The sequence below is a fragment of the Melanaphis sacchari genome, unplaced genomic scaffold, assembly GCF_002803265.2.
Source record: "Melanaphis sacchari strain LSU unplaced genomic scaffold, SCAv2.0 Contig67_pilon_pilon, whole genome shotgun sequence".
In the NCBI taxonomy this organism is placed as follows: domain Eukaryota; kingdom Metazoa; phylum Arthropoda; class Insecta; order Hemiptera; family Aphididae; genus Melanaphis; species Melanaphis sacchari.
Window position 1 is genome coordinate 21,699 of NW_020271484.1, and position 27,800 is coordinate 49,498.

The 27,800-nt window shown below is 30.1% G+C and overlaps 5 protein-coding genes across 5 annotated transcripts; 3 read left to right on the forward strand and 2 right to left on the reverse strand.

The window, feature by feature from the left end:
• Positions 1-8,545: 8,545 nt before the first annotated feature.
• On the forward strand, positions 8,546-9,619 carry LOC112600731. Its single transcript, XM_025348035.1, has one exon. The coding sequence runs from the start codon at positions 8,546-8,548 to the stop codon at positions 9,617-9,619; it is 1,074 nt and encodes a 357-aa protein (XP_025203820.1).
• A 4-nt stretch (positions 9,620-9,623) lies between these two features.
• On the reverse strand, positions 9,624-12,912 carry LOC112600732 (E3 SUMO-protein ligase KIAA1586-like). Its single transcript, XM_025348036.1, has 4 exons — positions 12,500-12,912; positions 11,997-12,352; positions 11,529-11,867; positions 9,624-9,628 (listed from the first exon to the last, which is right to left on the reverse strand). The coding sequence occupies exons 1-4, from the start codon at positions 12,910-12,912 to the stop codon at positions 9,624-9,626; spliced, it is 1,113 nt and encodes a 370-aa protein (XP_025203821.1).
• Positions 12,913-13,300: 388 nt separating this feature from the next.
• Positions 13,301-16,616, reverse strand: LOC112600733 (zinc finger MYM-type protein 1-like). Its single transcript, XM_025348037.1, has 5 exons — positions 16,487-16,616; positions 16,087-16,170; positions 14,473-15,525; positions 13,692-14,364; positions 13,301-13,493 (listed from the first exon to the last, which is right to left on the reverse strand). Exons 1-5 carry the CDS (start codon positions 16,614-16,616, stop codon positions 13,301-13,303), a joined length of 2,133 nt encoding a protein of 710 aa, XP_025203822.1.
• A 4,020-nt stretch (positions 16,617-20,636) lies between these two features.
• On the forward strand, positions 20,637-21,467 carry LOC112600734. Its single transcript, XM_025348038.1, has one exon. The coding sequence runs from the start codon at positions 20,637-20,639 to the stop codon at positions 21,465-21,467; it is 831 nt and encodes a 276-aa protein (XP_025203823.1).
• Positions 21,468-21,650: 183 nt separating this feature from the next.
• On the forward strand, positions 21,651-27,462 carry LOC112600735 (general transcription factor II-I repeat domain-containing protein 2B-like). Its single transcript, XM_025348039.1, has 5 exons — positions 21,651-21,756; positions 25,675-25,749; positions 25,827-25,960; positions 26,690-26,694; positions 26,775-27,462. The coding sequence occupies exons 1-5, from the start codon at positions 21,651-21,653 to the stop codon at positions 27,460-27,462; spliced, it is 1,008 nt and encodes a 335-aa protein (XP_025203824.1).
• Positions 27,463-27,800: the final 338 nt, after the last annotated feature.

Consider the following 27,800-nt stretch of genomic DNA (forward strand, 5'->3'; position numbering starts at 1 on the left):
CAGATTAATTCGGATGTAATATCTATAAAGAAACATGCTTTAAATGAAAACGTAATAATCGCGAATAGTTTAAGTCCGATAGCAAATGATAAAATTATCGGTAACATAATTAATATATCAGAACAATCATTTGTTATTGATTAATTAACATCTAGTCATTTAACATGACGCCACACGGGGAAACGAAACCGAGCAATGACCAAGAGAATGTGCTGTTAGGTATTTTCGCGATCCGCAAGCACGCGACGTTCAAGCCGCACCCCATACTCACAACCGTGGACTGACCAACGAGTATTCACTATTCGTTCGGGAGCGTTGTTTATTATTTTATGAACGTTCGTCCGTGACTTTTCGTGTCAAAATAAAATTCATACGCGTAGGTGCTTTACCACCAAAATATTTTAAATATTCGCGCTTATTCACAAACTGTCTTTTAATTAAAGACACTGTCTATCTAATTGTATACCTATTTGTATACAACAATATTATGTAGGCTAAAAAATCTAGTTTCTACCGTACCTTTAACTGTTGTAAAAACATTTAATTCGAGTTAACAATATTTTACCTACAATAACTTACGATTTACATTTAGTTTGTAAAAATTACCAATATATCAATATTTTCGAATGTATTACCACAGTACCGTTGATTATAAATCATAATTTATAATAAATATTATTTATATTATTCAATGAAAATATAACATTAATTAATAATATTAATAAACATTTTTATTAGCAATAGACAAACTACTTGAACAAACATCGATTTATACTTATTGAGTTGCAATCGAAGATAGTAAAAATAAAAAAAAACATTAAGCTTGTCTAGATTGTATATAAAATTTACTTTTAAATTTTTTTTTTATGATCATTTTTTTTTTTTATGTGGTCTGGTTCTTGAATATCTGATTTCAACATTCTTTTAGGGAATTGTGGATCAATAATTTCGGGTAAAAAAGACGTCATATAAAACCTGTTGATAAAATAGATAAAATAAATAAATCATGATTCATTAGTTATCTTAAATTCGTGTGAAAGATTATCGAATTACTCGGAGTGTATACAATTGTGGTAAATGATTTAATAATATTTAAAAAAAAAGATTCACGTTTGTAACGGTTCAGTCATTTTGGTATCCCAAAAAGATTGATCAAAGTATATTTCCTCCTCTATATTGATCCATTTAGCAGTGTATATCACAAAAAAGCAATTTTTTCTTTTAGATGCGTGTAATTGTCCCATTATTTGGTAGTAATATGCGTGATATTTTTTCAATTTAATTTTTTGCTCTTCAACTTTGCAATATTGTAGCTAAAAATAAAATAAAAATAAAAATTATGTTCATACTTACATAACATAATGTTACGAAGGCTAAAACTCTTCAAATCTAACGATATTTAACTGTAGGTTTTATTAACTTAATAAAACTAAATACAAATTTAAGGTACTAAATATTTTCCTGTCAATATTTTGTTGGCACATACCCCTCCCTTTAAATAATAATTAAGCATAATTCAACACTTACAAGTTTACTGTTCACTGCTTCTATGGCATTGTTTGAATCACGAGCAGAATATGGACATTTTATTTCCAATAAATTATGTTCACCAATAAGGCCATCTATAAAATAAGTTGAATATTACAAAAAATGTATCAACAGCCTACCTATGCTGGAGGTTATTCATTTATTATTCAGATTTATATATTTATAATATTTTAGACTTAATTTTTATAGGTATATTTTTAACTTATGATTTTATTTTTATTATTTTTAACATATAAATTATATTAATTTAAGTAATATTTTAGTAGTAAAAAAATAATAACGTTCAGCTGTTACCTGGGCTAGCAGCTAGAAATGGAAATTCTAGATCTATAACCAAGCCATTCTTAAAAACGTTTTCTTTTGTTGATTCTTCAAATTTTTGACGAGCTTAAGTCTCCATTTCTCTACCACACTGTACCGATTTTGTTTGTGATTGTCAGAAGCATATAAAATATTATGAACTATATTTTTGCAGCTAGTGTTTGTCCGCATTTTACAAATTTGTCCAAACCTTGAAGTTGTTAGTCGTATTTTACGTTCATTGTACCACATTTCACTGTTGCTTTGTTCTCGAGTTTCAAATTCAATTTTTTTTTTTACATTAGCTTGATCTAAATCTTCTAAAAATTTAATTTTTTTGTTTTCAATTTCTTCCGATGAAAAAAGTTCTATTAGAGGTTCTGCCAGTCCATAATCTTCGTCTTCTCCTTCCGTTTTAGATTTTTTAGTTTTTCTTTTTTCCGGAAATAATTATTTTCTTTTACTGGTATTAAGCCATATTCATTTACTGTTTTTCAAAAACTTTTTTCCAAATATTCTTGTAACAAAACAATTGTGTAGCTAACCTATTAATTATTAAAGTTATTATTTTATTAAATGTAAATATGCATTTTACCTGGACTGCATTTAGTAGATGTTTTATGAATTTGTCTAAAATATTGTCTGGAATTAAATGACACAACTGCAGCTTCTGCAGTACTCTTGTATTATAATTACCTCTACTACTTAAATTTAATCGTTTTCCGACAACGTGTTTATTAATAACAGAATTAAACTGTTCACAGACATTAGAAGTCTAACAATGTTAACTATTTCCCTCATCATTCCACTAATTTCCGCTTCTGGGATTAAATTAAATTGAGTTTGGTTTGATCAATTACAAAAATATGAGCTACAATTTGAATGCTGACCAAGTCTGTGATATGGTGCATTGATTAAATCACTTCTAAGACCTAAAATGATATGTATTTTAATTTTTTTATGTGATAAAAAAGAAATATGGGTAAATAATTGACCAACAATAGTAAAAAATAATATACTCTATATGATATTACAACATACAAATTTTAAAATAAATTATTATCCTACTCCAACCAAAGTCTAAAATAATAAATAAGACATAGGTATTATAGGTACCTTTAATATTTTGTGATTTGGTAATATTGGTTTCTTTTCTCAAATGTAAAGCTGCCATCTGAACATCACTTCTAAATTTCTTAATGTTTGACAATATAAATTTTCGTACGCGAAAAGTGTAATTCGAATTTCTTGCCAGTGCTGTTAGTTTCGAAGCATAATTCCTCATAAGATGGTTTTTACACTCAATTTTTTTTATAGTAAAATTAAAGCCATATGGTCGATTTTCAACTAACCGCTTAGTGACGCTGCTATTTCCATCCCTTTAATATGAAAATATTATTTATTATTGTAAATATTATTACAGTGGATTCCGCTTAATGTGGCCACCGGTTAATATGGGCATCTGCTTATTGTGGGCAAACATGTCTGGTCCCAATACAAATGTATATTAACAATGTTAAATAAAACCGCGTAATATAGACATTCGATTCGGTTTATGTGGGCAATTTTTTTTATCATAGCGTTAAAATATACTCATAAGTATTTAAAAACGACTAATTTAATCGGGTTTCGTCGTATCTATGAGTTTATCGAAAGTAATAAAAATCATTACCGTTCAAATAAACAAATTTCGCCAAAGAGAGGCGAAAAAGTGTATTGATTTCTTGCAGAAGTTCTTCATGTAAGAGGGAAACGAAAATAGTCCGTCTGATAAACTTGAAGCGTGTGCCCATTTTGTCAACCAAATCCATACTAAATAGCTTAGACAACGAAAAATTACAACGTTTTGTATACCTTCTACATCCAAAGATTAATTTTACTTAATATATTATATGTATTTAGTTTTATTTATATACCTAGTAATTATTTCAAAAAAATTTCAATTATATGATAATATAAATATAATTTTTTATTATAATTTTTTTTTTTTTTACTAATTTCGGTTTTTATGAGCAACCGCTTAATGTTGTGGGCAAACAGGGCTGGTCCCAACGTACCCACATTAAGCGGAATCCTCTGTATTATTATTATTATTATCATTATTATAATAAGCACATGCAGTTTTTTTATAGACAATAATTTTGTTCAAATTCAACAAATTTGGACGGATCGTCTTCGCTCAGAATCGCTTAGAATATAATAATATCTTTGAATTCAAATTTAACTCATAATTTACCAATCAAACAGTTATATTTAAGACCATGCATTTCAACGCTGTTGAAAAATCCTTCTAGCACACCATCTGCTTCCATGCAAGTTGAAGCCTATTTCCAGTTGAGCAAACATGTATGTACAGGTTTTTCTTGGTCCTTCATACTTGAAGACCTTTGACAAATTATGCAATATTTATTTCCAATCCCGACAAATAACACTTTTTGGGTTCTATAACCAATTATTGATACCTGTAAAAAATATATAATATAATAGATTAAATAAATTAATATTGTATAAATACTAAATACTGAATAGGTATATTGAATGAACTCAAAATCTTTGTAAAATATACTCAAATAATAAGTAGGTACTTGGTTTTATAGCTTCGCTTGGACCACTCCCCGTCCGCGACCACTGTAATAATTGGTGTGCCATCCACATCGAAGCTACCAGATTCTATTGCTATACTCCTTTCTTCTTCACCGGCTTTTTTCATTTCGTTCCAAGCTGTAACGTGAACTATTTCAGCTACCTCGGTTTGAACACGTAAAAAACCAGTACTTTATAATGCAGGCAAATCGAGAAATCCTGATAGTTCTGCTAACTGTGTATGTCCAATACCTATAGTTTGGCAAGCATTCACCACTGCCTTATTAATATATATTTCTGAATGATGAATATATTCCGAATGTAGTTTAGTTTAACCTAACCTAATCTTACACATAGTACACTTAAAAGTAAAAACTGATAGAAATCCATAGTTCACTTCTGATTTATATCCCATATCAATAAACGAACAACCATAAGGTCCACTATGCTGTTTTTTAATTTGTTCTATTATATGAGACATGTTGACGATTCTCCGAACAGTTAACATTCTATAATAATAAACATTTAAAATGCATTCATTGTGTTCAAATTATGATAGTAAAATTCATATTCATTTTTTACAAGCATTTGAAGTTGGATATTGAAAATTCACACATAATTAAACAAATTGGCATACGATTTTTGAAAAGAGTCCAAAAATATGAAAGACGTATAGGCACGTTTTTTTTGTTTTTAGATTTTTAAAGTTAAAATTTGGTCGAAATTTGATTTTTGTGAGATGACTACAGCCCGAATGAAAGCGATTCTTCTGAAACATGTTTTTAGGTGACAAAGTTGGGTGTGTGGCGTCAACTTAACGATGTATGACAGTGTGATTATGAATTCAAGACATATGATATTATGAATTAATAATTTTTTTTTTTTACTACAAGAAATAATTTAAACGTGTTAATATTTATCTTTATACATCATGAACGATAGTCTAGTGGGATAACGCCTCTAGTTTAAATTAAATATGTTAAAATTAATTTACAGGTTCAATGGTATAAGTAAGTAGGGGGAGACCGGGGGTAAACGTAACATTTTGCACTTTTTAACATTTTGAAGAAATTGTAGTACACATTTTTGATTTTTAACGTTATCATATGATAGAGGAATTTGTTAGCTACTCAACTATATTACAAAAATTGTTTAAGTATTAATCTTAGTAATAAATATTTTAAATTTAAAAAAAAAAAATATGTTAAAATTCTCCCAGACCCCGGGGTTAAATGTTACACATATCTTAATGCTATTTATCAATAATATTAATATAATTATATATTTTTTATTAAATTAAAAAAATCAAACCTGATAATCATGACATAAGGGTAGATGTAATCAAACTATACTAAACTCAAGTTATCATGATATATAATTATCATTAATACTTAACTAGGTAATTAAAAAATAATTAAGAACTAATATCAATTTAAAATTAGTTTTATCTGTACCAGTTATATGGTTTTAACTTTATTGATTCAGAGGAACTTAATTATAACATATTTTAAAATATTAATTTTAAGACATAATAGTTATATTTAGTAGTTAGGTTGTTAACACAATTTTTTAAGTAGGTAATAGTAATAAAAATCTATTAAACTAATATTTTTACTCTCACAATGAGAGTTACCAGTCTTATGGTTTTAAATTATGATTATAATACTAATTGTAAAATATAACAACTTTAAACGTTTTTTTAAATTATTCATAACATAAAAATAATAAAATAATAAGTATAAAAACAAATTTAAATCTTGACTTTAGACTTTAAATTATTCATAATACAAAAATAATAAAATAATAACTATAAGAACCAATTTAAATGTTGACATCATTTACACATCTGCTTCACAGTTTTCACATGTATAGTAAGCTGTGAACATTTGGTTGGTACAATCTTCATGGGCCTAAAGTTTACATTTTTTACACTAAATCTATGTCTCTCTTTGTTTGCTATTGGAATAAAGATTAGCACAAACTAAACAATATGTTTCTTCTCCATCACTATCATCACTACTGGCCTTATTATTGACTTTTTTTGGTTTCTTAAGTTTTTGTTTTTTATTTTTTTCAAAATCTATGTTTCTTTTAGCATTAAATTTTGTTCTCTATTTTTTCTGGTGTATCAGTAAGCATTGTACTTTTTCCTTTTCTTCTACTTCCTTTATTTTTAATTTTATCTTGTAATGCTGCTTTCGGATATGATTTGATATGTTCTAGTGATATTTCATAACTTACATTTAGTGGACAATGTAGTAAACCGACGTTTTTAGCATAAAAACGTAGTTTTAAAGTCCAGTGGCCTAAAACTATATCGCGCCATCTAGTCGGACCACTGATGCTGATTCCTGATTGGTTTAGGAACATCACGCCATTTCTTTGACGTCAATCATCCTCTCCTAATCACGGCATGTCTCATATAAATAGGAGCCCTCTTCACAGAGAGCTCCAGAGAGTATTTCATACACAAACGTTTCACCCATGCTTACCAAGAGCCTCTAGGGAAACGTTCCACACACATATTCTCTCCGGTTTAGTATTTCAATACTAAGTCGAAACACTTCTAAAAAGTTTATATTTTTAAAGTTATTTTATATTTAATAAATACTTAAATTTACATATTAATATTTTGTTATTAATACTATTCAAACTTAAACCTCTTCTCTTCCTGAACTACGACGTTGTACCGACATTGTGCATTCGTCGTTAAAGAAGTATTGCAGTAACCACGATCAAGTACATTAATGTGTGAAAATAATTATAACGCAATTATTGATAGTTTACATATCCGATGTAAACGTGTTAAAATAGGCTGACAACTTTTTCTATTCTGTTAATGTTAACCAATCGATTATTGTTTTATATTCTAACTATAATTAAATAACATTATCTCACGTTAATTTACATCGTTTAAAACAATTACAACACTGTATCGACTTGTATATTGTTGAAAAACAAAAGAAGTTGGAATCATACCAAAAAACATTCGATACAGCATATGCGTTGATAAAGGCTGACATCAATGGATTATCATCATCTTGTTAACGAAATGAATTTACAAACAAATATATTCAAAATTATGATTTTAGTTATAGCAATATTCAAAGTGATGATACTTCATTCATGTACGAGTTATTACAATTTTATTTTAATTCATTATCAAATATGATTTTACAAAACCTTTTGATTTAATATTCATCTTTTCGTTAGCTAAACATTTTTATAAAAAATATTCATTCTATAATTATTATTACTTTTATACTGTATTCATATTTATTATTTTATATTAAATTTTATTATATTTATTATATACATCTAATATATAAAAATCTCGTGTCACAAAGTTTGTTACCAAACTCCTCCGAAACGGCTGGACCGATTTTCATGAAATCTTTTGTGTATATTCAGTAGGTCTCAGCGAGTGATGTAAACTATTTTTTAAACCCCTAGATGTAAAAGGTGGCTCACCACAAATATTTATAACAACTGTTGGATATCGGCGATGGAAAATTAAAAAAGAAATAAAAAATAAAACATAAAAATAATAAATAAAATAAGATATAACAGTTGTTGACAGGGAACTATATGCGATAAATACGCGGTCGTTTAATATTACGAAAAATGATGGAAACGTAATCTACGTAAATAATTGTAAATATACAATATATAGTTCTCTGGCAACAACTGTAACGAATTCATCAGAAATGACTCGACCGTTGAATGGGTCGGTCTAACACAGGGGTCGGCAACTCGCGGCCCCCAAAGCAATTTTTGATGGCCCGCACAAAGGTGGTTAATTTTTGTGTTTTACTTTTGTTCAATAACATTTTTCATATAATTTTCAATATTATATAATTCTTTTTCCTTTATAAATTAAATCTAATCTAACCGTTTCATAATAGCAATAAAATTATAAGTATTATATCATAATATGTATTTTTTTTTTTTAATGTGGCCCTTATGAACAATTGAAAAAAAAAATGGCCCGTGTGGTTAAAAAGGTTGCCGACCCCTGGTCTAACACAATAAGTTTTTTCTCTCATTTATAAGTAAGGTTAATAATCACATACATATATGAACTTTAATTGTATCGATTTGTGTATTTTGTACAATGCCAGCAAGACGCAAGGGGTCTGATTTGGTCCGTCGAACGACCAAAAGTACAATCATGCGAGATAGAAGAGCACAACCGAATAATGAAAATGTACGTGTGAACATGGTGCGAATGCGTGAGGCACAAGCTGAACAAAATCAAAAAAGACGATTAGAAGCGCGTCAATTCGTAGTTGACACACGCAGAAAAAATGACCGACAACGCCAACAAGTACATAGAGCATTTACATCCAATTCATTCCTTCGTCTAGCATTCGAGTATGGGCCCGATATTAAATATTACGCTCATTCGAAAGTAGTGATTGGTGCTATGGACAAGGAATGTCCGCATTGTAATGCGCTTAAGTTCAAACATGAGCCAGCCGGCATGTGTTGCGCGTCAGGAAAAGTGCAACTACAGGAAATTGAAACACCACCTGAACCATTGAACGGTTTACTTATCGGTACGGATCCAGATTCTAACCTGTTCCTGAAGTCAATTCGAAAATTCAATTCATGTTTCCAAATGACATCGTTCGGAGCAACAAAAATAGTTAAAAATAATGCTACAAATGGTCAACAATTTAATTCAACATTCAAAATCAAAGGCCAAGTTTATCATAGAGTGGGCTCATTGCTACCAATGCCAAACAAACCACATACATTTTTACAAATTTACTTTATGGGCGGTGAGGACTCCGAAACCGCACGTGCCAATCGCGTGGATGCACATTGTAGTTACAATAACTTTAATTCACCTTTTGCCAGACGCATCGTCGGTGATCTGGACGTTTTATTGAATGAGCACAATGAATTGTTGAAATTATTCAAATCACACATGCACAAATTACAAAGTGATAATCACGCAATTGTCATCAATCCTGATAAAACACCAGCCGGAGAGCACATTTGTAGATTCAATGCAACTGTAGTTGACGACGTTGCTAGAATCATGGTTGGCGATCGTACAGCTACACGAGAAATTGTGATTCGAAGAAGAAATAATAATATTGAGTTCATTGCTGAAACACACCGTTCATACGACGCTCTCCAATATCCGCTAATATTCTGGAAAGGACAAGACGGATTGTAACAGTTCACACTATGTAACAATGTAATTGTTTTGTATTTATATATGAATACGACCCTTTTTCATAATGATGTAATTTATTTATCATATAACTAAATACATTATAAATATTTGAATATATATATACATAATAAAATTACTTTTACAATTTTACATTTCATGGGATGAACAAGAATATTGTTTTTTATGCCCGCTCAAATAAGTGGCGTCTAATTTGCAATATTTGTTCGAATTAGGCGTGGCCTAGGTAGGCGCGCTTGAGGGGACTTGTTTTATATACGGGTTGTCCTGAAAAAGACAGTTTTGGTTTCTTCGAGTTTGGCTCGTCTTCTGATTCGCTCGATGTGCCCGTCTGGTGTAGACCTCTGGAGATTTTCCGGGGCGCCGGATTATATTTCTATACCATGAATCTATGTGTGGCGCATCGAGTATCCGCGTCGAAGTTCCGGTTTACACCATTCTCCGACGTCGGATATAACGAGAGGTTACCACTTGATTAGCTCCGTGGACAGAGATAAATAATTGGCAGTCCGCAACACCCAGGAGTCGTCGTATGGTCTGAACGATTTGTGGTAAAGCTCGGTATGAATTGTGCACGGGTTCGTATCGGTCGTTTATCGCTGGTCGCGCCAAGGTTCGTCGTCGTCGTTTAACTTTGTGACGATGCGTGGCGTGAATTACGTCCGGAATTACGTCGGACGTCGCTCGATGGTCGCGACTCTCGAACGTCAGGAAAGTCGTTGTCTTTCGTCCGTACGATCAAAATGTGGTGATGCTCGTTAAGAGTTGCACACGGGATCGTGTCGGTCGTTCTTCGCTGGTAGTCACTCTTGGTGTTTCTTCTGATCTTCAATCTTCGATGTTTATTGGTATAATGTTGAAGAAGAACTGTGGAATGAAACTGGTCTCACTGCCGAATCTTACCAGTACAAGTACTAATATCCGTACCGACTAGTAAACACCTCGATTTTTTCGGTAGATCGTTGTGTTTTGTCTTGTGACGAATTTGGTCATATCTCCGATGTTTTTTGATATACAATCATGAATAAAGCATTGTTGTCTTTGTCTCATCTTCCCCTATCCGCTGATGTATGTATGATGTCTACATGGTGTAAGGGAAGACTTGGATTTAACCCTTAAGTTCAAAATGTGGAGTTTTGCGCTCATCCTGTGTTATGATTGGTTGTCGTAACTAGTGTCAATTGTTGGCTCTGTTAAGAGCCTTTTTCCAAAATATTGATACGTGTAGTTGTACCGTTTCAGGATATTGCATAAATATTAAACAACGGGATCCCGTAACAGGTACTTCATTTATTGTGAACATCATTAATTAAATTGAATTAATATTCATGAATATAATAATACAGGAGACGAAACAAACAAGAACGTTAGCTCGAAAGCTTATTATGCGTATCGTATGATGATTAGACGCGGTCAGGACAACGTCATTCTACGGTGTCGCGAGCTTTGCTAACAATTCATGGTCGACGAGTACGTGAAGATAGAGAGTAAACGACTACGATATTTACGATATAATCAACAAAAGCTGCGTGCGGAGGAATACATTCACTTGCGAGCAGGGATGTAGTCCTAAAATTATTTGTGAGTATGCTTAATATGAGGCAGCTTTAGGGGGGCTTTTGTCATCAACCCCTACCCCCCTCCTCAATTACCGTTCTATTACCTATATAAATTAATAATAATACATTTTATTAACTTCAACAGTGTAATAATTAATATTATTATAAAATTTATTTATTTACCAAATACATAATAACATAAACATAATATTAAAAACTTATATATTAAGGTTATAGAATATTCCATAGATTTTGTTTTAAACTTTCTTTTTCTTTTCTATTTATTTTTCTGGATCTATTGTCATCAGCCGTTCTATGGTGTAAAATCCAACTTTTGACATAGTCTTCAGGGTCCCATATACTCAATGGTGGACCATTAATGTTAATCATCATCAAATTTGAAATATTGTGAATTGTCAATCTTGAACGTATGTCAGTGCAAATAATATTCATTAAGCTAAATCCACGTTCACATTCTGCTGTAGAACATGGGATCGTTTTTATCAAATTATTTATTTCATTTAGTTCTTCAATTTCATTGGTTTCTTCGTCGATTAATATTCTTAATCCTCTTAATGTTTTTTCTTGATTTAAAAGAAATCTGTTACAAAGTCGTTTTACTTCCTGTTCACCAAAACGAATATTTACGTCAGCTGGCCATGTTTTTTTATCTAAAATTTGAATATCTTGTATGATTATTTTATCTTCTTCATTATTATCTAATAGTCTCATGTTTAAATTATTAATAATACTTGTAATAAATTGGTTTTTATTGATACATACTAATTTAATATTATTACATAAAGGGATATCTTTAAACATCATTTGTTCGATAGCCTCGACTGCTTCAGCATAATAATCACCATTGATAGTTTTTAAAGAATCAATTACTCTAATAGTTCTTTTAATTTTTTTATCAGCTTGTATCAAAGTTGCATCCCGACTTTGCAAATCTAATGACAGTTGAGATAATTCAGACAACACATCACACATAAGTGCCAAGTCTGAAAGAAATTGTAAGCTTTCCAACCGTTTACAAAGACCTTTATACTTGGATCTAGTTTTTTGATCACGATACTTATCCTCAGAAGCTTCTTTAAAGTGTTTGTATAAAGCTGGATACATCTTCCAAACTACTTTTACAGTTCTATAGCTGCTAGCAACCCAACGAACATCGAGTACTCGACCAATTTTTAAAAATATTTCATTTAAACTTTCACAATGCAATTTTAATTCGTTTTGGTTCTTAGGTGATCGACTATACAAAGAATATAATGTGTCCAGAAAATATTTGAAATGATACGTTGCTGTAATATCTTTTAACACATCATTAACTGCCAATTCTAACCTATGGTTAATGCAATGCCAACTAAATATTATTGGAAATTTTTCTTTTAAGCGTGCAGCAACTCCATTAGTTTTTCCTAAAAGAACACTGGCTCCATCTGTGACAAATGATATCCAATGTTCTTTTAAATAAATATCAGTAAATCCATGTTGATGTAAACATTCAAGTAGTTGGTCTATGATGTTTATAGATGTTTGACTTTTCAATTCAATTAAATCCAAAAATATAAAAACAGGTGAATCATATGATATGGAGGCTTTGAGATAAATAATCATACCAGATGATGAACTATTTGTTGTTGATTCATCAATTAATATAGAAATCTTTGAATTGGTTTCTATAATATTTTGAACAATTTTATTTCTCATTTTAGTAGCTATATGATCAATAATAGAAGTACTTGAATATCTCGAATGTAATGTTTGGCCTAATAAAACCCCATTCATTTGTTGTAATTCAACAAGATCTGAATGGTCATCAAATGGTCGGTTATTTTTTGCAATAAAATAAACAGTGCGAAATATTTTTATTGTAGATTGATAACATAGGCGTGCGCAGACTTTGTTCGCAGGGTATGCAGCTAATAAAATGTGCCCCCCACCAGATATAAATGCCCCTAAAATTAATTTGCATGACACTGTATTATAAACTTATGATTACTACTATATATTAGAAAAAAAATAGGTTTTTAATAAAATAATTTTTTTTTTTTACCAACATGTTTATTTAAATGAAAATTTACATTATACATAATTGTTATAATTCAAGCCTTCTCTTTCCTGGTATAAGAACTTTAAATTCTTCAATCACATCCTCTATGTCAATTTCAGTAGAAATATGTTGTTCTATGAATATCAACATTAATGCATCCAGGCGCTTTTGGGTCATCACTGACCTTAATTTTGACTTAACAATAGTCAATTTAGAAAATGCTCGTTCACAAGAGCAACTTGTAACGGGAATGGTAACAAACAATTTTAAGGATTTATAAAAATTTGAAAAAATTTCTGAACGTCCATTATCTACTAACCAATCTAACCATTTTGAAATGTTAATGTTGGATGAACCGCAAATAGATTCTATATCTGGTATATTTATAAGTAGTTTAATTTCTGTATGAATATTTTTTAAATTAAATGCTTCTGACAATATTTTAATGTCTGCATCATCTGTTTGAAGTTTTAACATTTTCCCCATAGATACAATTAAATTCAATGTTTCTTGTGAAAAACGTTCATCAATTCCTCGAATCATTTCATCTAACATTGGATAAAAAGTAAAATATCTCATTTCTTCAATTTTACTATCAACAGTATAGTGTGTAGAATTTTCATCAATTTTCCTGGTAAATTTTCTCTTTTTAACTTCAGGTATAGAAATAAGATTTCTTTGACAAACACTAACAATTTCATTGTAAATAACAATGAAGTTATTATCATCAGATCTCAGTTTACTGAGGTGTTCTCTAAGAGACTTCACTAGAGATACTGCAGATAACAAATCTAAGTTAGGTGATTGTAAACTGGCACTCACTTTTTGGATCATAATTAAAACTGGGCTTAATATATGCATAGAAAAAATAAAATCAAAAGTTTTCATTTGAAAAATGAGACCTTTAGCTTTGGCTCTAACTTCAGATAAATTTGTTTTATTTGAAATTTCCTCTAAGCAAAGTAGTAATGCTGAATAATTGTTTTTTACAGCTTCGATGGCTTCCGATCTACAAGCCCATCTGGTAGTAGATAGTGTTTTAAGACTTTTAAGTTTTAAGTTAATTTCTTTTGAAATGCGTTCTAAAATAGCATGACGCACTGGACTAGCTTCAATAAAACTATAAATAATTTGCAGAACACCAAAAAAATCAAAAATTACATTATTTTTTCTTCCCAAAGAACTTACCAAGATAAGATTGAGGCAATGGCCATAACAATGGACATAATATATGCTGGGTTTATTTTCTTTGATTTTAGCTTGTACTCCATTACAACTACCAGCCATGGTAGCTGCCCCATCAAAGCATACAGCAATCACATTTTTCCAATCAATCCCAATTTCATTTATTGCTTCAGTTAGTGAGTCATATACTGATTGTGCATTAACTGACAATAATCTTTTGACACCAATAAAGTGTTCTACTGGACGGTTTTCTTTTTTATTAAAGTAACGTACACATACAGATAGTTGTTCAAAATGGCTACAATCACTGGTCTCATCAGCTATAATGGAAACCTCTGTATTATTTACTTTACTTGAAATGTTTCGTTTCATAACATTTTGTATAGAAAGAAGAATATCATTTTGTATACGATTACTGATATAACTTGCATTTTTAGGTCCATTTTCTAAATGTTCACTCAACAATGAATCATACTTTTTTAACAAATCAACCATTTCCAAAAATAGTCCCTTTGAAACACTGTCTGTATTTTCATTATGGCCACGTAATGATTTCCCATTCTTTGCTAGACACAGTGCAATATCTATTAGGCGGTGCATTATACTTCTATTAATCATTCGCTGTGCTTCCCGTTTTGAAAGTTCTACTTCTTTTGATTTATTTAATACAATATCAATTGAATCAGAGTTTAAAAAAGTTGCCATAGATGATACACTTATCATATGTGACTTAGAATTTTGGTGTTTTATGAAGCGTGAAGTTGCTATATGCCAGTTATTAAATCCGGTTTTGGAAAAAGTTGGATCTTGATGACCAGCATTTAAATTAGAATGCATAAATAACCGACATGAGAAACAAAATACTCTGTCCAAGTCAATACTATATTCTAACCATTTAAAACTGTCATACCATTTTTCTTGAAAACTTCTGTAATAATTACCAATTTTAGTTCTTGAAAATAATTTGAGATGGGGTTGAAATGGTCCTTTTAAAACTCTTTGTTTAATTTCAAGTCTTGATGTTGGTAGAGTATTAGAAGGATCTTCCGGGTATTTTAATGAAGCCGTGTCTATTATTGTGCTTTCTATTGTAAGAGAAAATGAAACAGATTTTAACAAATATTTCTATGAAAATTATTGAAAAAAAAAAAATACAAACCCATTTAAATAAAATATACTAAATACAAATACCTAAAACACTTAACAAATAATTAATTAGTTTCATTCACAAAATATTTATAAGAAAAATTAAGCGTTAATATTACTTAAATAAAATAATAAATATTAAATTAATTAAAATTTAAAATATAATATTTATATTAGTAGTTAGTAATATTTATGCAAATCTAATATATTTTTATATCACATATAACATAAAACACAAATAAAATACATATTACAATACAAAATACCAATTAGTAGGTACTAACCTATAATTAAACAAAAATTTGGAAAACATAATATAGTAGTCAACACATCAATAGTATATTTAATAAAATAAAAATACCTACACAACGTATCTACAATCTACTAGGTATCTGCATTATACAAATAACAAATATATATTAGAAAAAAAAACACTCATTTAAATAGACTATGTTTTAATATTCTTGAAATATAATATTACCTATGTACAATATACATACCTTCAAAATCATTAACTGATTCTTTAGATTCATCATAAATTTTTTTGGATGTTGATTTTTCAATACTCAGTACATCATCTTCAGCTATGTAAAGTATAAATTGTATTAATACTGGAATTATTTAAGTTTTTGCCATATATTTTTTTTTTTACTTTGGCTTAAATTATTAAAATCTGCTCCTACAAGTGTAGTGTGATGCAAACCTTCACCATCTATAATAGTAAAATATGAATCACCAATTATTCTTAAATGAATTTGTTTTAATATCGTAAAATATCTTTAAAACCATCAATAAGATGTTTTAATAAGCATGCATACTTGATAATTTGTTATCTAAGAATATTCCAAATATTATGATACTAAACTTAATATATATTAGTAAGTTAATCACTGGACTTACCATTATTTGTACTACATTTCAGTACAAATTTTTCCATTGCACCTCTCATTTTATTTTTCTTGTCATTCATGATAGCAGCTTTTTTGCGTTTCGCGCTACCACTTAATTGCTTAATTTTTGAACTTGGCATTTTAATATTAGCACAGACCACAGAAGATAGAAAGGTTAGGTTAATGTTGTAAATTGTAAAAACAATACACAGAACAATAATTAAACTACACAAACGCACGATCTCGATAGTGCGATTAATAGCCAATAGGTTAAAAATTGGTGGTAATCGGTACTGATTCGGTAGGATACGCAATTTGATTAGAAACTCGTGGTTAAGATATTTTTATCAGTTTATCGGTGTTCACGTCTTGGTCAGCAACATAGAGTACTCTATGGTCAGCAAGCTATGCACCACGGATATATAAAATTATTATTAGTTAACTATAATAAACATGTGTTATAATCACGGACTAAAATATACATCGTAAAGATAAAGATGTAATCGTCGTCATTTCTAGGAAAATATAAATACCCACACTAAAAATAAAACCCATATTTCCTAAAAATATTATCGAGATTCGTTCAAAATGAATTTCGCATTACCATTATATAACTTTAACCAGTCTAAATTATGAACAGAATTTGTGTCTCATCAGTGATCAGTCATCTCTCATGTGCCCCCAGTGTCTAGCCGGTAACCGCAGGGTATGCGAGCGCATACTCTGCATACCCCGTGCGCACGCCTATGATTGATAATGTTTAGAAGTTGAAGTTTCAAATGATGTACTTAATTTACTATGTGTTTTTTCTCTTGAAATATTTAAAGCAAAGTTGTGTGCTTTAGATCTATTGTGTCTTGATATTTTATGTCTTAAAATACTTAAACGAGTAACTAATTTTGAATTGGTACCACCATCAACGTTTATTTGACTCCATTCAGTTGAGATTTCAACACCTTGACTTTTACATGTTTTTAATTCACCAACATTTTTACAATACAAACATCCAATTTTACCATCATCACAAATGAGCCAAGGATATCTATCTTTTTTCTGAATCCATTGATTGTAAGTCCATTCAGAAGGCCAAAGATGTACTTCATTAAATGGATTTGTGTTGGAATTTTTCTCTGAAGCATCTTTAAGTTGTTTCTGATCCTAAAATATTATAATAAAAACGATCATTCAAATATTGATAATATTTTCTAAAAAAATTATATTAAAAGTACTAAACAATATTACCAATTTTGAAATTTTAGATGGTGTCTTAGACGATGATATACATGTTTCCTCTGAAGTAACTGGATCATCCGGATCTGAATTTTTTTTTTCTTTGAATAATTGTTTATCCTATAATATAATGTCACAGTAAAAAGTTGTATATATACTTAGGTATATTAATAATACTGTGTACTTTATATATTGTGATATATTTCAGCTTCAAAATATAATCGATTACCTACGCATATTTTTGTCCATTCATAATTTTAGACATACAATTATTTGTATGCATACTATTTATACTCATACGAACATATCTTTTATATTCATTAAGAGTTTAAAAAATGTATAATTCATTTTAAATTATGTTTATAATATAACAATATCAATTTTAGGTATATTGTTCATAATTTAATTTTTAAATTATAAATAACCATCTACTTAATCATTTATTACTTCAATTATCAATTAATATTTAATTCACAATTTATAAGAGATAAATCTAGTTTTAAATAATGTACTCATTATTCTATTATATTTTTAATTATTTTTAAAACTGTTATTCTTATAGCACCACTGGTATCGAATGTAACAAACAAATTTTATAGTAATAATTATTAAATTATTGTGACCAAATTTGTGTATATTTATATATTAATATTATATTACAAATTACAATGATGTTTTAATCATCGTCGAAGAAACAAGGCAGATAAATATATACAGTGAAATAGTAATATTATCATAAACATTTTGAAGTGTATATTTTATTATTTTCTATTATTATTTTCTAATAATTATTTAAAATAAAAGTTATTTATTGAGTATTGACTTACCTTTGTAGATCGTATTACAAATTTATCCATATTGAACTATATTCACTGAACACAGTACCACAGTGACTAGTGACTAGTAGTTACTAGTTAGACTGTCGAATGACAAATAAGTAAATAACATAATAATATACCTACTACGATATAATTATTATTGATTGTTGACAAATCTTAAATACACTGTACAAACAAAATACGTCATAATATAATTTTATCATGTTATCGATAGCGCCGATAGCGGCTAATCTAAAAATAGACTGTTGTATACAAAAATCCATTTAAAATATTATATCATATTATCTATGAGCAATGGGCATTCCGTAACCCGCATTTCTCGACAGTTAGACATAATAATATTATGTTATAGAATTAAATGATTACTGCCTACTGACATAAGACAATTTTTGTGAAGTGACCAAGTGGCTAATGCTGGGTATACGCACGTTTTTCAGAGCATACTTGCGGTCTCTAGTTTTTTTCTTGAGTATGCTCTCTTTTTAAAATTTGGAAAGTGGGTATGCGGCGCATACCTGCGCATACCCTCCACTACATCCCTGCTTGCGAGACGCTATTCTGTCCAACGCCGACACCACCGAAATTGGTAACTCTATCATTCTACCATCATCGTACATAAGCAGTCCACGTCATATGTGTTGCGTGCCAGGTTAAAACTTCTATTTAAGCTGGGCTTTAAATTTGGGCTAGGGCTAGGGTTTTTACTAGGGCTTCCTAAATCAATTAACTGTTGGGTTTTATTTAATAATTCCAATTTTGAAATATCTGCAGATGTTTTATTCAATGGATTAGCTACTTCCAAAGGAGATGTACCTGTGTTCTCCATAAATTTCCTTCAGACTCATTTGATACGTTTTAAATCAACAATAACTTTTATATATACCCTTTAATAATCAATAATAATTCACAACAATAATCCTCAATAATTCTCAATAATTCACAATAATATATGCCCTTTAATAATCTCAATAATTCAATAATATACTTCAAAATAATTCAAATAACTCAATATGCCCTCAAAATAATATAATAATCACAATATCTCAACATAATATACCCTTTAACAATAATAAAATTCAATAATATGCCCTCAAAAAAAATTTACGACCTACTTATATACTCAGTTTCTTAAATGATACTTCTTAGGTTTTATACTTTTGTAACATATATTGTGTAATAAATTAATTAATTGTTCACTTACAATAATGCCATGTTCTGTGATGTTGTCATCTTGTCTGATATACTGCAACGTTGTTGTTGGTTTTCTCTTCTGGAGTTATCAGCAAAGAAAAGTGATCAAGTCTTTTTGTTGATGATAGCCTTTGACGGTTGCCTCCTTGAAAAGTGTATCCTACCGACTGCGCCAAAATTGTTGCGTGCCAATATCAGATTCAGATCCAAGGTGTAATTAAAATGAAATTTACAACTCTTAAATACAATTATGTTTATTCTGTATAAATAAAATACATGTAACTGATACAAAAAGTGGCTGAGTGTTGTGAAGTTGCTCAGGTCTTCGTAGCTCTGGTACATCTGCCCCTGTTGGTCTTCGTACTCCCTTATATACAAGAAAATCTCTTGTTGTTGTAATCGTCAAAATTCCAATTTAGATTAATTCTTGGAATTGTTTTCACATTTGAAACAACAATCTCCAGGATGTTATCGTCCTTACTGGCAATTCTTGGAAATGCAAAACGACCTCGCCTAACAACTACTATTTTGATTTATTATGATGTTTTTACAAAATATGAATCTAATATTTCGTATACATTATAATTATTAGATCACATATATATCTATACTACTATTGCTAACACCTATAACAATATTACACATTATATAATATATTAGCATATCTCGTAGCCCATAACATATGCAAGAATACAGCCAGGATGCTCTAACTTACGTGCGCGAATACGGCCGACCATGTTTATTTATCACGTTCACATGTAATCCAAAATGGCTGGAGATTACATCTTTATTATTGCCAGTACAAAATGCAATACATCGTCATGACATTACAGCACGAGTGTTCAGTCTTTAATGAGTTTCATTACAAAATAACATGTATTCGGTCCCACACGTTGCTGGATGTATTCAGTTGAATGGCAAAAACGAGGATTACCTCATGCACACATTTTGGTTTGGTTAATCGACAAAATACGTCCTGAAGAAATCGATAATATAATTTTTGCGGAAATTCCAGAGAAGTCTACTGATACATTACTGTTTGATATTGTTACGACAAACATGATACATGGGCTATGCGGTAATCTGAATAGTTCATCGCCATGCATGGCCAACGGAAAATGTACAAAGAGTTTTCCTAAAGAATTCAGTAACGATACAAACACAAATATCGACGGATACCCAATATATCGTCGAAGAAATATCGATAACGGCGAGCAATCTTTTAAAAAAAATATCAAAAACGTAGACATTAACATTGACAATCGTTGGGTGGTGCCATATTCGTCTCTGCTGAGTAAAACATTCAATGCTCATATTAATGTTGAGTTCTGCAGTTCAGTGAAGAGCATCAAATACATTTGTAAGTATGTGAATAAAGGAAGCGATATGGCTGTATTTCGTGTTGAAAATACCAATGTGAATGCTCCTCCGGTGAATAACAACGATGAAATAACTCTCTACCAAATTAGCCGGTACATTAGTTCCAATGAGGCTGTTTGGCGTATCTTTAGTTTTCCAATTCATGAATGGGATCCAGCAGTTATTCATTTAGCCATCCATCTCGAAAATGGCCAGCGCGTAATTTTCACGACCGACACAGCGATTGATCGTGCTATAAATCCACCAAAAACTATACTCACCGAATTTTTCGAATTGTGTAATCGTGTGGAAGCTTTTGGTACCTTTGCACGAACGCTACTATATTCAGAAGTACTGCGCTATTTTACATGAACTCAAACAAAAAAATGGGCGCCTCGCAACCAAGGCACACCAATTGATGTATGCCCCGGTTTATTCAAATCAAACACTTTGGGGAGAGTATTTACAGTCAATCCAAGGCAGACCAAGTGTTTTTATTTGCGACTGTTGTTGGTTAATGTAACTAGCCCATTGTTGTTTCAAGATATATGTGAAATGAATGGACAACAGTATCCAACGTATAAAGATACATGCCTTGCCCTCAGCTTGCTAGAAGACGACAACCAGTGGGACTGTATGCTTTCTGAAGCAGCATTAAACTGTAAATCAATACAAATTCGTTTATTATTCGCTATAGTGTTGACTACATGTTTCAAAGCCCGAGCGGAGATGTTGTGGAATAAACACAAAAATACAATGACGGATGATATTTTGCATCGACATCGTAGACGGTGGAACGATCTAACAATAATATTCAGCGACGCTATGTACAATGAATCATTAATTGCTACCTAGGATCCATGTATTGCCATTGCCAATTTACCACTCAGTCATTTCGGTAAGCATTCGCCAAATCGAAGTGCATTTGATTTAATGAACACTGAAATGAATCATGAACTGCAGTATAATACTGTAGAAATGGCTGTGATTATTAGTCGCAATGTCCCACTACTGACTGAGGAACAACGAACAATTTATGACCGCATTCAGGTAGATTCACACTATACGGAACGTCAACGTCACATCACAGACCGGCAACGTCACGTAAAATTTGTTATACATTCACATTAACCTCAAACGTCATTACGTCAACGTCAAATGTTAGGAATTATTACAGTTAGCTTGAGTCTACAGAAGTGGATCTATGTACGAACTATTTTTTTTAGTGATCATATACTAATATAATTACTATATCATCATGTCAAAATTTAATAAAAAAAAAACGTTAGCGATAATTGCAATTATTTTGGATGAGGAGAAAAGAATAGTCACCAAAAACGTAGAACAATATGGGTTCAAGAAATGTTAATTAAGAGAAACAATTTGGGGAATATTGTTGCGTGCCAATATTAGATCCAGATCCAGGGTGTTATTTAAATGAAAATTACAACTCTTAAGAACAATAATATGTTTATTACGTATAGGTTCATGTAAATGATACAAAAAGTGGCTGAGTGTTGTGAAGTTGCTCAGGTCTTCGTGGCTCTGGTACATCTGCCCCTGTAGGTCTCTGGACTCCCTTTAATACAAAGAAGTCTCTTGTTGTTGTAATCGACAACCTTCTAATTCATATTAATTCTTGGAATTGTTTTCACACTTGAAAACAACAATCTCCTGGATGTTTTTTGTTCTCAATTGGCAATTTGTGGAAATGCAATAATATATTTAAACGACTCGTCACACGACTGCTATTTTGATTTATTATGATGTTTTTACAAAATATGAATCTAATATCTCGTATATATTATAATTCTTAGGCCACATATATATATCTATATTGCTACACTTCTAGCAATATTACATAATATATTGTATATACTTATATTATTAGCATACCTCGTAACCCATAACACCTCCCCGCAAAAAAAAAAAAGGTTTATGTCTGCAAGACAGATATCTTTACAATTTTTATATGTATGCAGTTACACTTCATATACATTAATTACTTAATAATAAAAATGTTAGTAACATAAAATTTAAATCAATTAATTATATAATAAAATTTGTTAGTATATTCCTTTATAAAACACAAAAAAATCCTTCACCTTAATAGTTATTACATAATAAATCTGTGAACAATTAATGTTATTACACATGTATGTTACATTTACTAATTCTGTTTTTCTAAATAACTGAATATTATTTACCCAATTTTACTTAATAACCCTTAAACCATTTTTTATATCTTTATAATTATTCCTCAATATCCTTAATATCTGTCATCCTTAATAATCATTATTATTAATTATTTTTATAAAAAGATAATACTATAAACTACTACTATATACTCATATTATTATAATATCCTATCTTGGTGATGGTGGAGCAGTAAATGGTATATCTTCAAAAAGTTCTGTATTATAAGTTTCCCTCCTTACAGGTTTTCTATAACCAACTAACCTCCTAGGTATTATTATGGGCTACGAGATGTATTGTTAAATATAAGTATATATAATATTGCTAATATAAGTATTAGCATGACCATGACACGTGTTGGGGACTGGGGAGTAAACATATTCTTACAGATCATAACACAAGATAGTAGATACATATTATTATGAATCTCGTTGCATTAGGATCATAATGCATTTTCGGATGTAATTATCTACTTCTCAACAACATCATAACAAACATCGCAATAGTGCATTACGCGTGCCGAGGTCGAGTGAAATGCATTATTAAGGTTACTCGTATGCAACAACACATTGCATTGGCACATGTTTGCAATTAGGAGCAGATTGCATCCTGGATATTGTTTTTCAAAAAACAAGTATCAAAACAACTCCAAGGATATATATTATATATGGAAATCAAGGCTATGGACTACAATAACAAGAATCTTTTTCATATATAAGGGAGCCCAGAGACCAGCAACAGCAGATGTACCAGAGCCACGAAGACCTGAGCACCTTCACAACACTCAGCCACTTTTTGTATCAGTTACATGTACTTCATTTATACGTAATAAACACATTATTGTTCTTAAGAGTTGTAAATTTTATTTAAATAACACCCTGAGTCTGGATCTGATATTGGCACGCAACAGTATATCTTTTATCTGATGATTGCTAACGTACCTACATTTTATTAATATATACATAGCTAATATTAATATTATGCATAATATAGCTAAACCTATTGTTGCATATAATAGATTTGATTGGATAAATTTATGTTTTTGAGTTAGTTCCCTTATTATTTCATTATCAATCATTTGTTGTACTTCATCAAGAGATTTAGAAACACTATGTAAATCTGTTAATTGTATATCTGTTTCGTTATTCCATTTTTCGTTTATTGTATAATTATGCATGTGTTCAGGTATTTTGTCCAGTAAGTCTTTCATTTTAATTATAGGTATAAAATCTTTGTATTTTCTATTTAAATCTTCTTCTATCGCATTTAATACTACATCTCTTGTAAATATTTTACAACTCGTATTTATTATGGATATTTCTCCTGAGTTTTTCACTTCTTGAGTAAATGGTTCTATTACATCGTCAAATCCTACTGTCAAAACATCATGTCCTACATGTATCCATGTGTTTCTATTGTTAAGCCTATGATATATATTTTCACTTAACGTAAATTTCTTAACTATACATTTTTTTCGGTGTTTCGTCTGCTCCTTTTAATAATTGTATCTCACACGGTTGATGACTATTAGCTTCCTGTATCTGCTGTGGTAATTTACATATTTTGTATATATTTAATTCTGTGCATTCACTTATCTGTTTATCTGAATAAGTAGTAAAGTTCTTTCTATCTTTAGTTATTGCAATATATTCATATTTAAGTGAAGTAACATACCATCCAATTATTTTTTCTCCATACGATTCATAGGTATAGGTATTACATTAAATAATGTAAATTCTATGTCCATAATTAATGGTATTTTTGTAATAAACACTAATCTCTCGTTCTCATAATATACGCTCATTTTTGCTATTTTTGAAAATTCACTTATCTCTGATGGTTTTGTTCCTACAGGAATGTTTAAGTTATTTCTAAAATATTGTTTTGCTGCTCTTAACGTAATTAAAAGATATTGATATACATATCTGTGGCTTGGGTCTAAGAGGGCCAATCTCACTTTTTTGCAAAAATGAGTTTAAAAGGCCAAAATATAAAATTTATTATGCTGTTTCTTGTGCTAAAAGGGCGTAACTCAAGTACTACTAGTCTTGAGATACAAGGGTTACTTAGTTATATTTCTAAAACAGCCAATTTTATATCAGCCTTTTTTTCAGAACTCATGGAATAAATGTGAAGGGCTGATGTTTACTTGGCCCTTTTATAATTAAACACTGTGTATGATTATATTTACATTGGCCACACTGTTTTATCAGATTTCTATAAATATTAAAAATAGTTTTCGCCATCAGTTACCGATTAGTGATTAGTGATTACAAATTAAAACTGAAGGTCTAATCCGTAAATTTGTATTGTCACGGTTAAAACAAAATTGTTATTTTTTATTTAATGTATATGGATTTTATATTACACAAATAAATTTAAGTTATAAATATGAGTAAGAGCGGAAGAGCCAAGCGTCTTGTATCATTGTGTAATACAACTACTAATAATTTCGAAAGTAAGTACTATAGGTACTACTCTGACTTCTGAGACATTTATTCTTATTCATTTGCAATTAATTGTATTGGTTTTTAGCATTGACTCATGATTATTTATCTGACTCTAATAGTGAGTTAGCATTTGATCAATCAAGTGATGAAGAGTATACTTCTTACAATAACACTGTTCAATCTGAAAATGAGAGCAGTGCTGAGATAGCAATTATGAAGGTAAATAACTATTTTTGTTATAAGGTAATTAATTTAATGTTTAATTACTTTATGTGTAGTATAACTTCATAGTATAATAACTAGGGTGCGGATTTGTGTGAATTTACATATTTGTCGTGAATGATAATATTTGAATGATTCCTTTACAGAAATATGTTACAGGACTATCTGATTATTTTAAGCCAGGCGTGCTCAACCTTTTTAAAGTCGCGGGCCACATTCGAAATTTATATTTATACTGCGGGCCATGTATACTTCATGGTTTTTTTTTTTCACTTAGATAAAATGTACAACATATAAAATTATCTTTATTTACTTATCTTATCGAATAGATTACCTACTCTAATCATGTATGTTTGAAGTACTGAATATTTTTATGCTAGTCACTAGTTTGTGTTCGTCTTTAGAAACTGTTGATTATCGTTTGTGAAAATAACAAATTGAGTTTCGATTAATAAAATGTCTCAAAATAAAAAGCGGAAAATTGACTATGAGTGTCGTGTTTTTAATGACAATTGGAGTCTCTCCTATTTTTTTATTGAGCATCATAATAAAGCTATGTGTTTGATATGCTACGAAACCGTCGCGGTCTTTAAATAATTAAATATTAAAAGACATTATGAAAGTAAACATCAAGGAAAATACGTCAATTGTAAAGGTACATAATTATTTTATTTAGGTATTTAGGTTCACAAATGTATAAATAAGTCCTTTAATATACATTTTTAGGGAATGTTAGAACTTCTTTATTGGAAAAATTCAAACAAAATTTAAAAAATGAAGGAGTTAGTAATTTATTTGAAAAACAAAATAGAGGTAAAGAGGAGATCATTCGAGCAAGTTATGAAGTAGCTAACCTGATATCTCGCGAAAATAAAAGTTTTAGTGATGGGGACTTCGTTAAAAAATGTATTTTGGCAAGTGTAAAAGAAATTATTCCAGAAAAAATGTCTGTATTCGAAAATATCAGTTTATCTCGACACACTATTACCAGGAGGGTGGAAGACATAGGAGGTGATCTAATGTCACAGTTACAAATAAAATCGAAAACGTTTAAATTTTTTTCATTAGCTTTGGACGAAAGCACTGATTTAACAGATACTGCTCTATTTATTAGAGGAATAGATACAGATTTTAATATAACGGAAGAACTTGCTTCATTAGAAAGTATTTCTGGAACTACAACAGGAGCTGATATTTTTGAAAAAGTGAATTCTTGTTTAACAAATTTAGGATTGACCTGGGAAAAACTTTGTAGTATTACAACAGATGGGGCTCCAAATATGGTTGGGCGAAATACCGGATTAATTGGGAGGATAACAGAGTTCACAACTTCAAAAATGTTTGAAACACCTATATTTTTACACTGTATTATTCACCAACAATCTCTGTGTGGTAAAATTATGAATTTGGAACATGTAATGAAAGTTGTTACAAAAACAGTAAACTTCATTAGATCTCACGGATTAAAACATAGACAATTTGTAGAATTTTTAAATTAAATTGAATCGGAACATAAAGATGTGTTGTACCATAATCAGGTTCGGTGGTTAAGTCGAGGAAAAGTATTAAAACGATTTTTTGATCTTCGGCGGGAAATTCATATATTTATGATAGAAAAAAATAAACCTGTAGAAGAATTCGAAAATGAAGAATGGATGTGGGACCTTGCTTTCTTAACTGATATTTCAGCTCATTTAAATGAATTAAATCTAAAACTTCAAAAACAGTCAAAAACTATTTTCGAGGTTATAAATGATGTAAAATCGTTTGAAATAAAATTACAACTTTTTAAAAACCAAATCTTAAAACAAAATTTTTTACATTTTAAAACGTGTCA

Coding starts and splice junctions, on each gene's coding strand:
- LOC112600735 (XM_025348039.1), top strand. CDS start 21,651: ATGAATGGACAACAGTATCCAACGTATAAAGATACATGCCTTGCCCTC. Junction 21,757..25,674: donor TTCTGAAGCAGCATTAAACT/GTAAATCAATAC, acceptor AATAAATTTAAG/TTATAAATATGAGTAAGAGC. Junction 25,750..25,826: donor AACTACTAATAATTTCGAAA/GTAAGTACTATA, acceptor ATTGGTTTTTAG/CATTGACTCATGATTATTTA.
- LOC112600734 (XM_025348038.1), top strand. CDS start 20,637: ATGTATTCAGTTGAATGGCAAAAACGAGGATTACCTCATGCACACATT.
- LOC112600732 (XM_025348036.1), bottom strand. CDS start 12,912: ATGAGAAATAAAATTGTTCAAAATATTATAGAAACCAATTCAAAGATT. Junction 12,353..12,499: donor TTAAAAGATATTACAGCAAC/GTATCATTTCAA, acceptor TTGGGTTGCTAG/CAGCTATAGAACTGTAAAAG. Junction 11,868..11,996: donor GTTTAAAGATATCCCTTTAT/GTAATAATATTA, acceptor TTCAAATTTTAG/ATAAAAAAACATGGCCAGCT.
- LOC112600731 (XM_025348035.1), top strand. CDS start 8,546: ATGCCAGCAAGACGCAAGGGGTCTGATTTGGTCCGTCGAACGACCAAA.
- LOC112600733 (XM_025348037.1), bottom strand. CDS start 16,616: ATGCCAAGTTCAAAAATTAAGCAATTAAGTGGTAGCGCGAAACGCAAA. Junction 14,365..14,472: donor CAGCATATATTATGTCCATT/GTTATGGCCATT, acceptor GTTTTATTGAAG/CTAGTCCAGTGCGTCATGCT. Junction 13,494..13,691: donor GATGCAGACATTAAAATATT/GTCAGAAGCATT, acceptor TCCCGTTACAAG/TTGCTCTTGTGAACGAGCAT.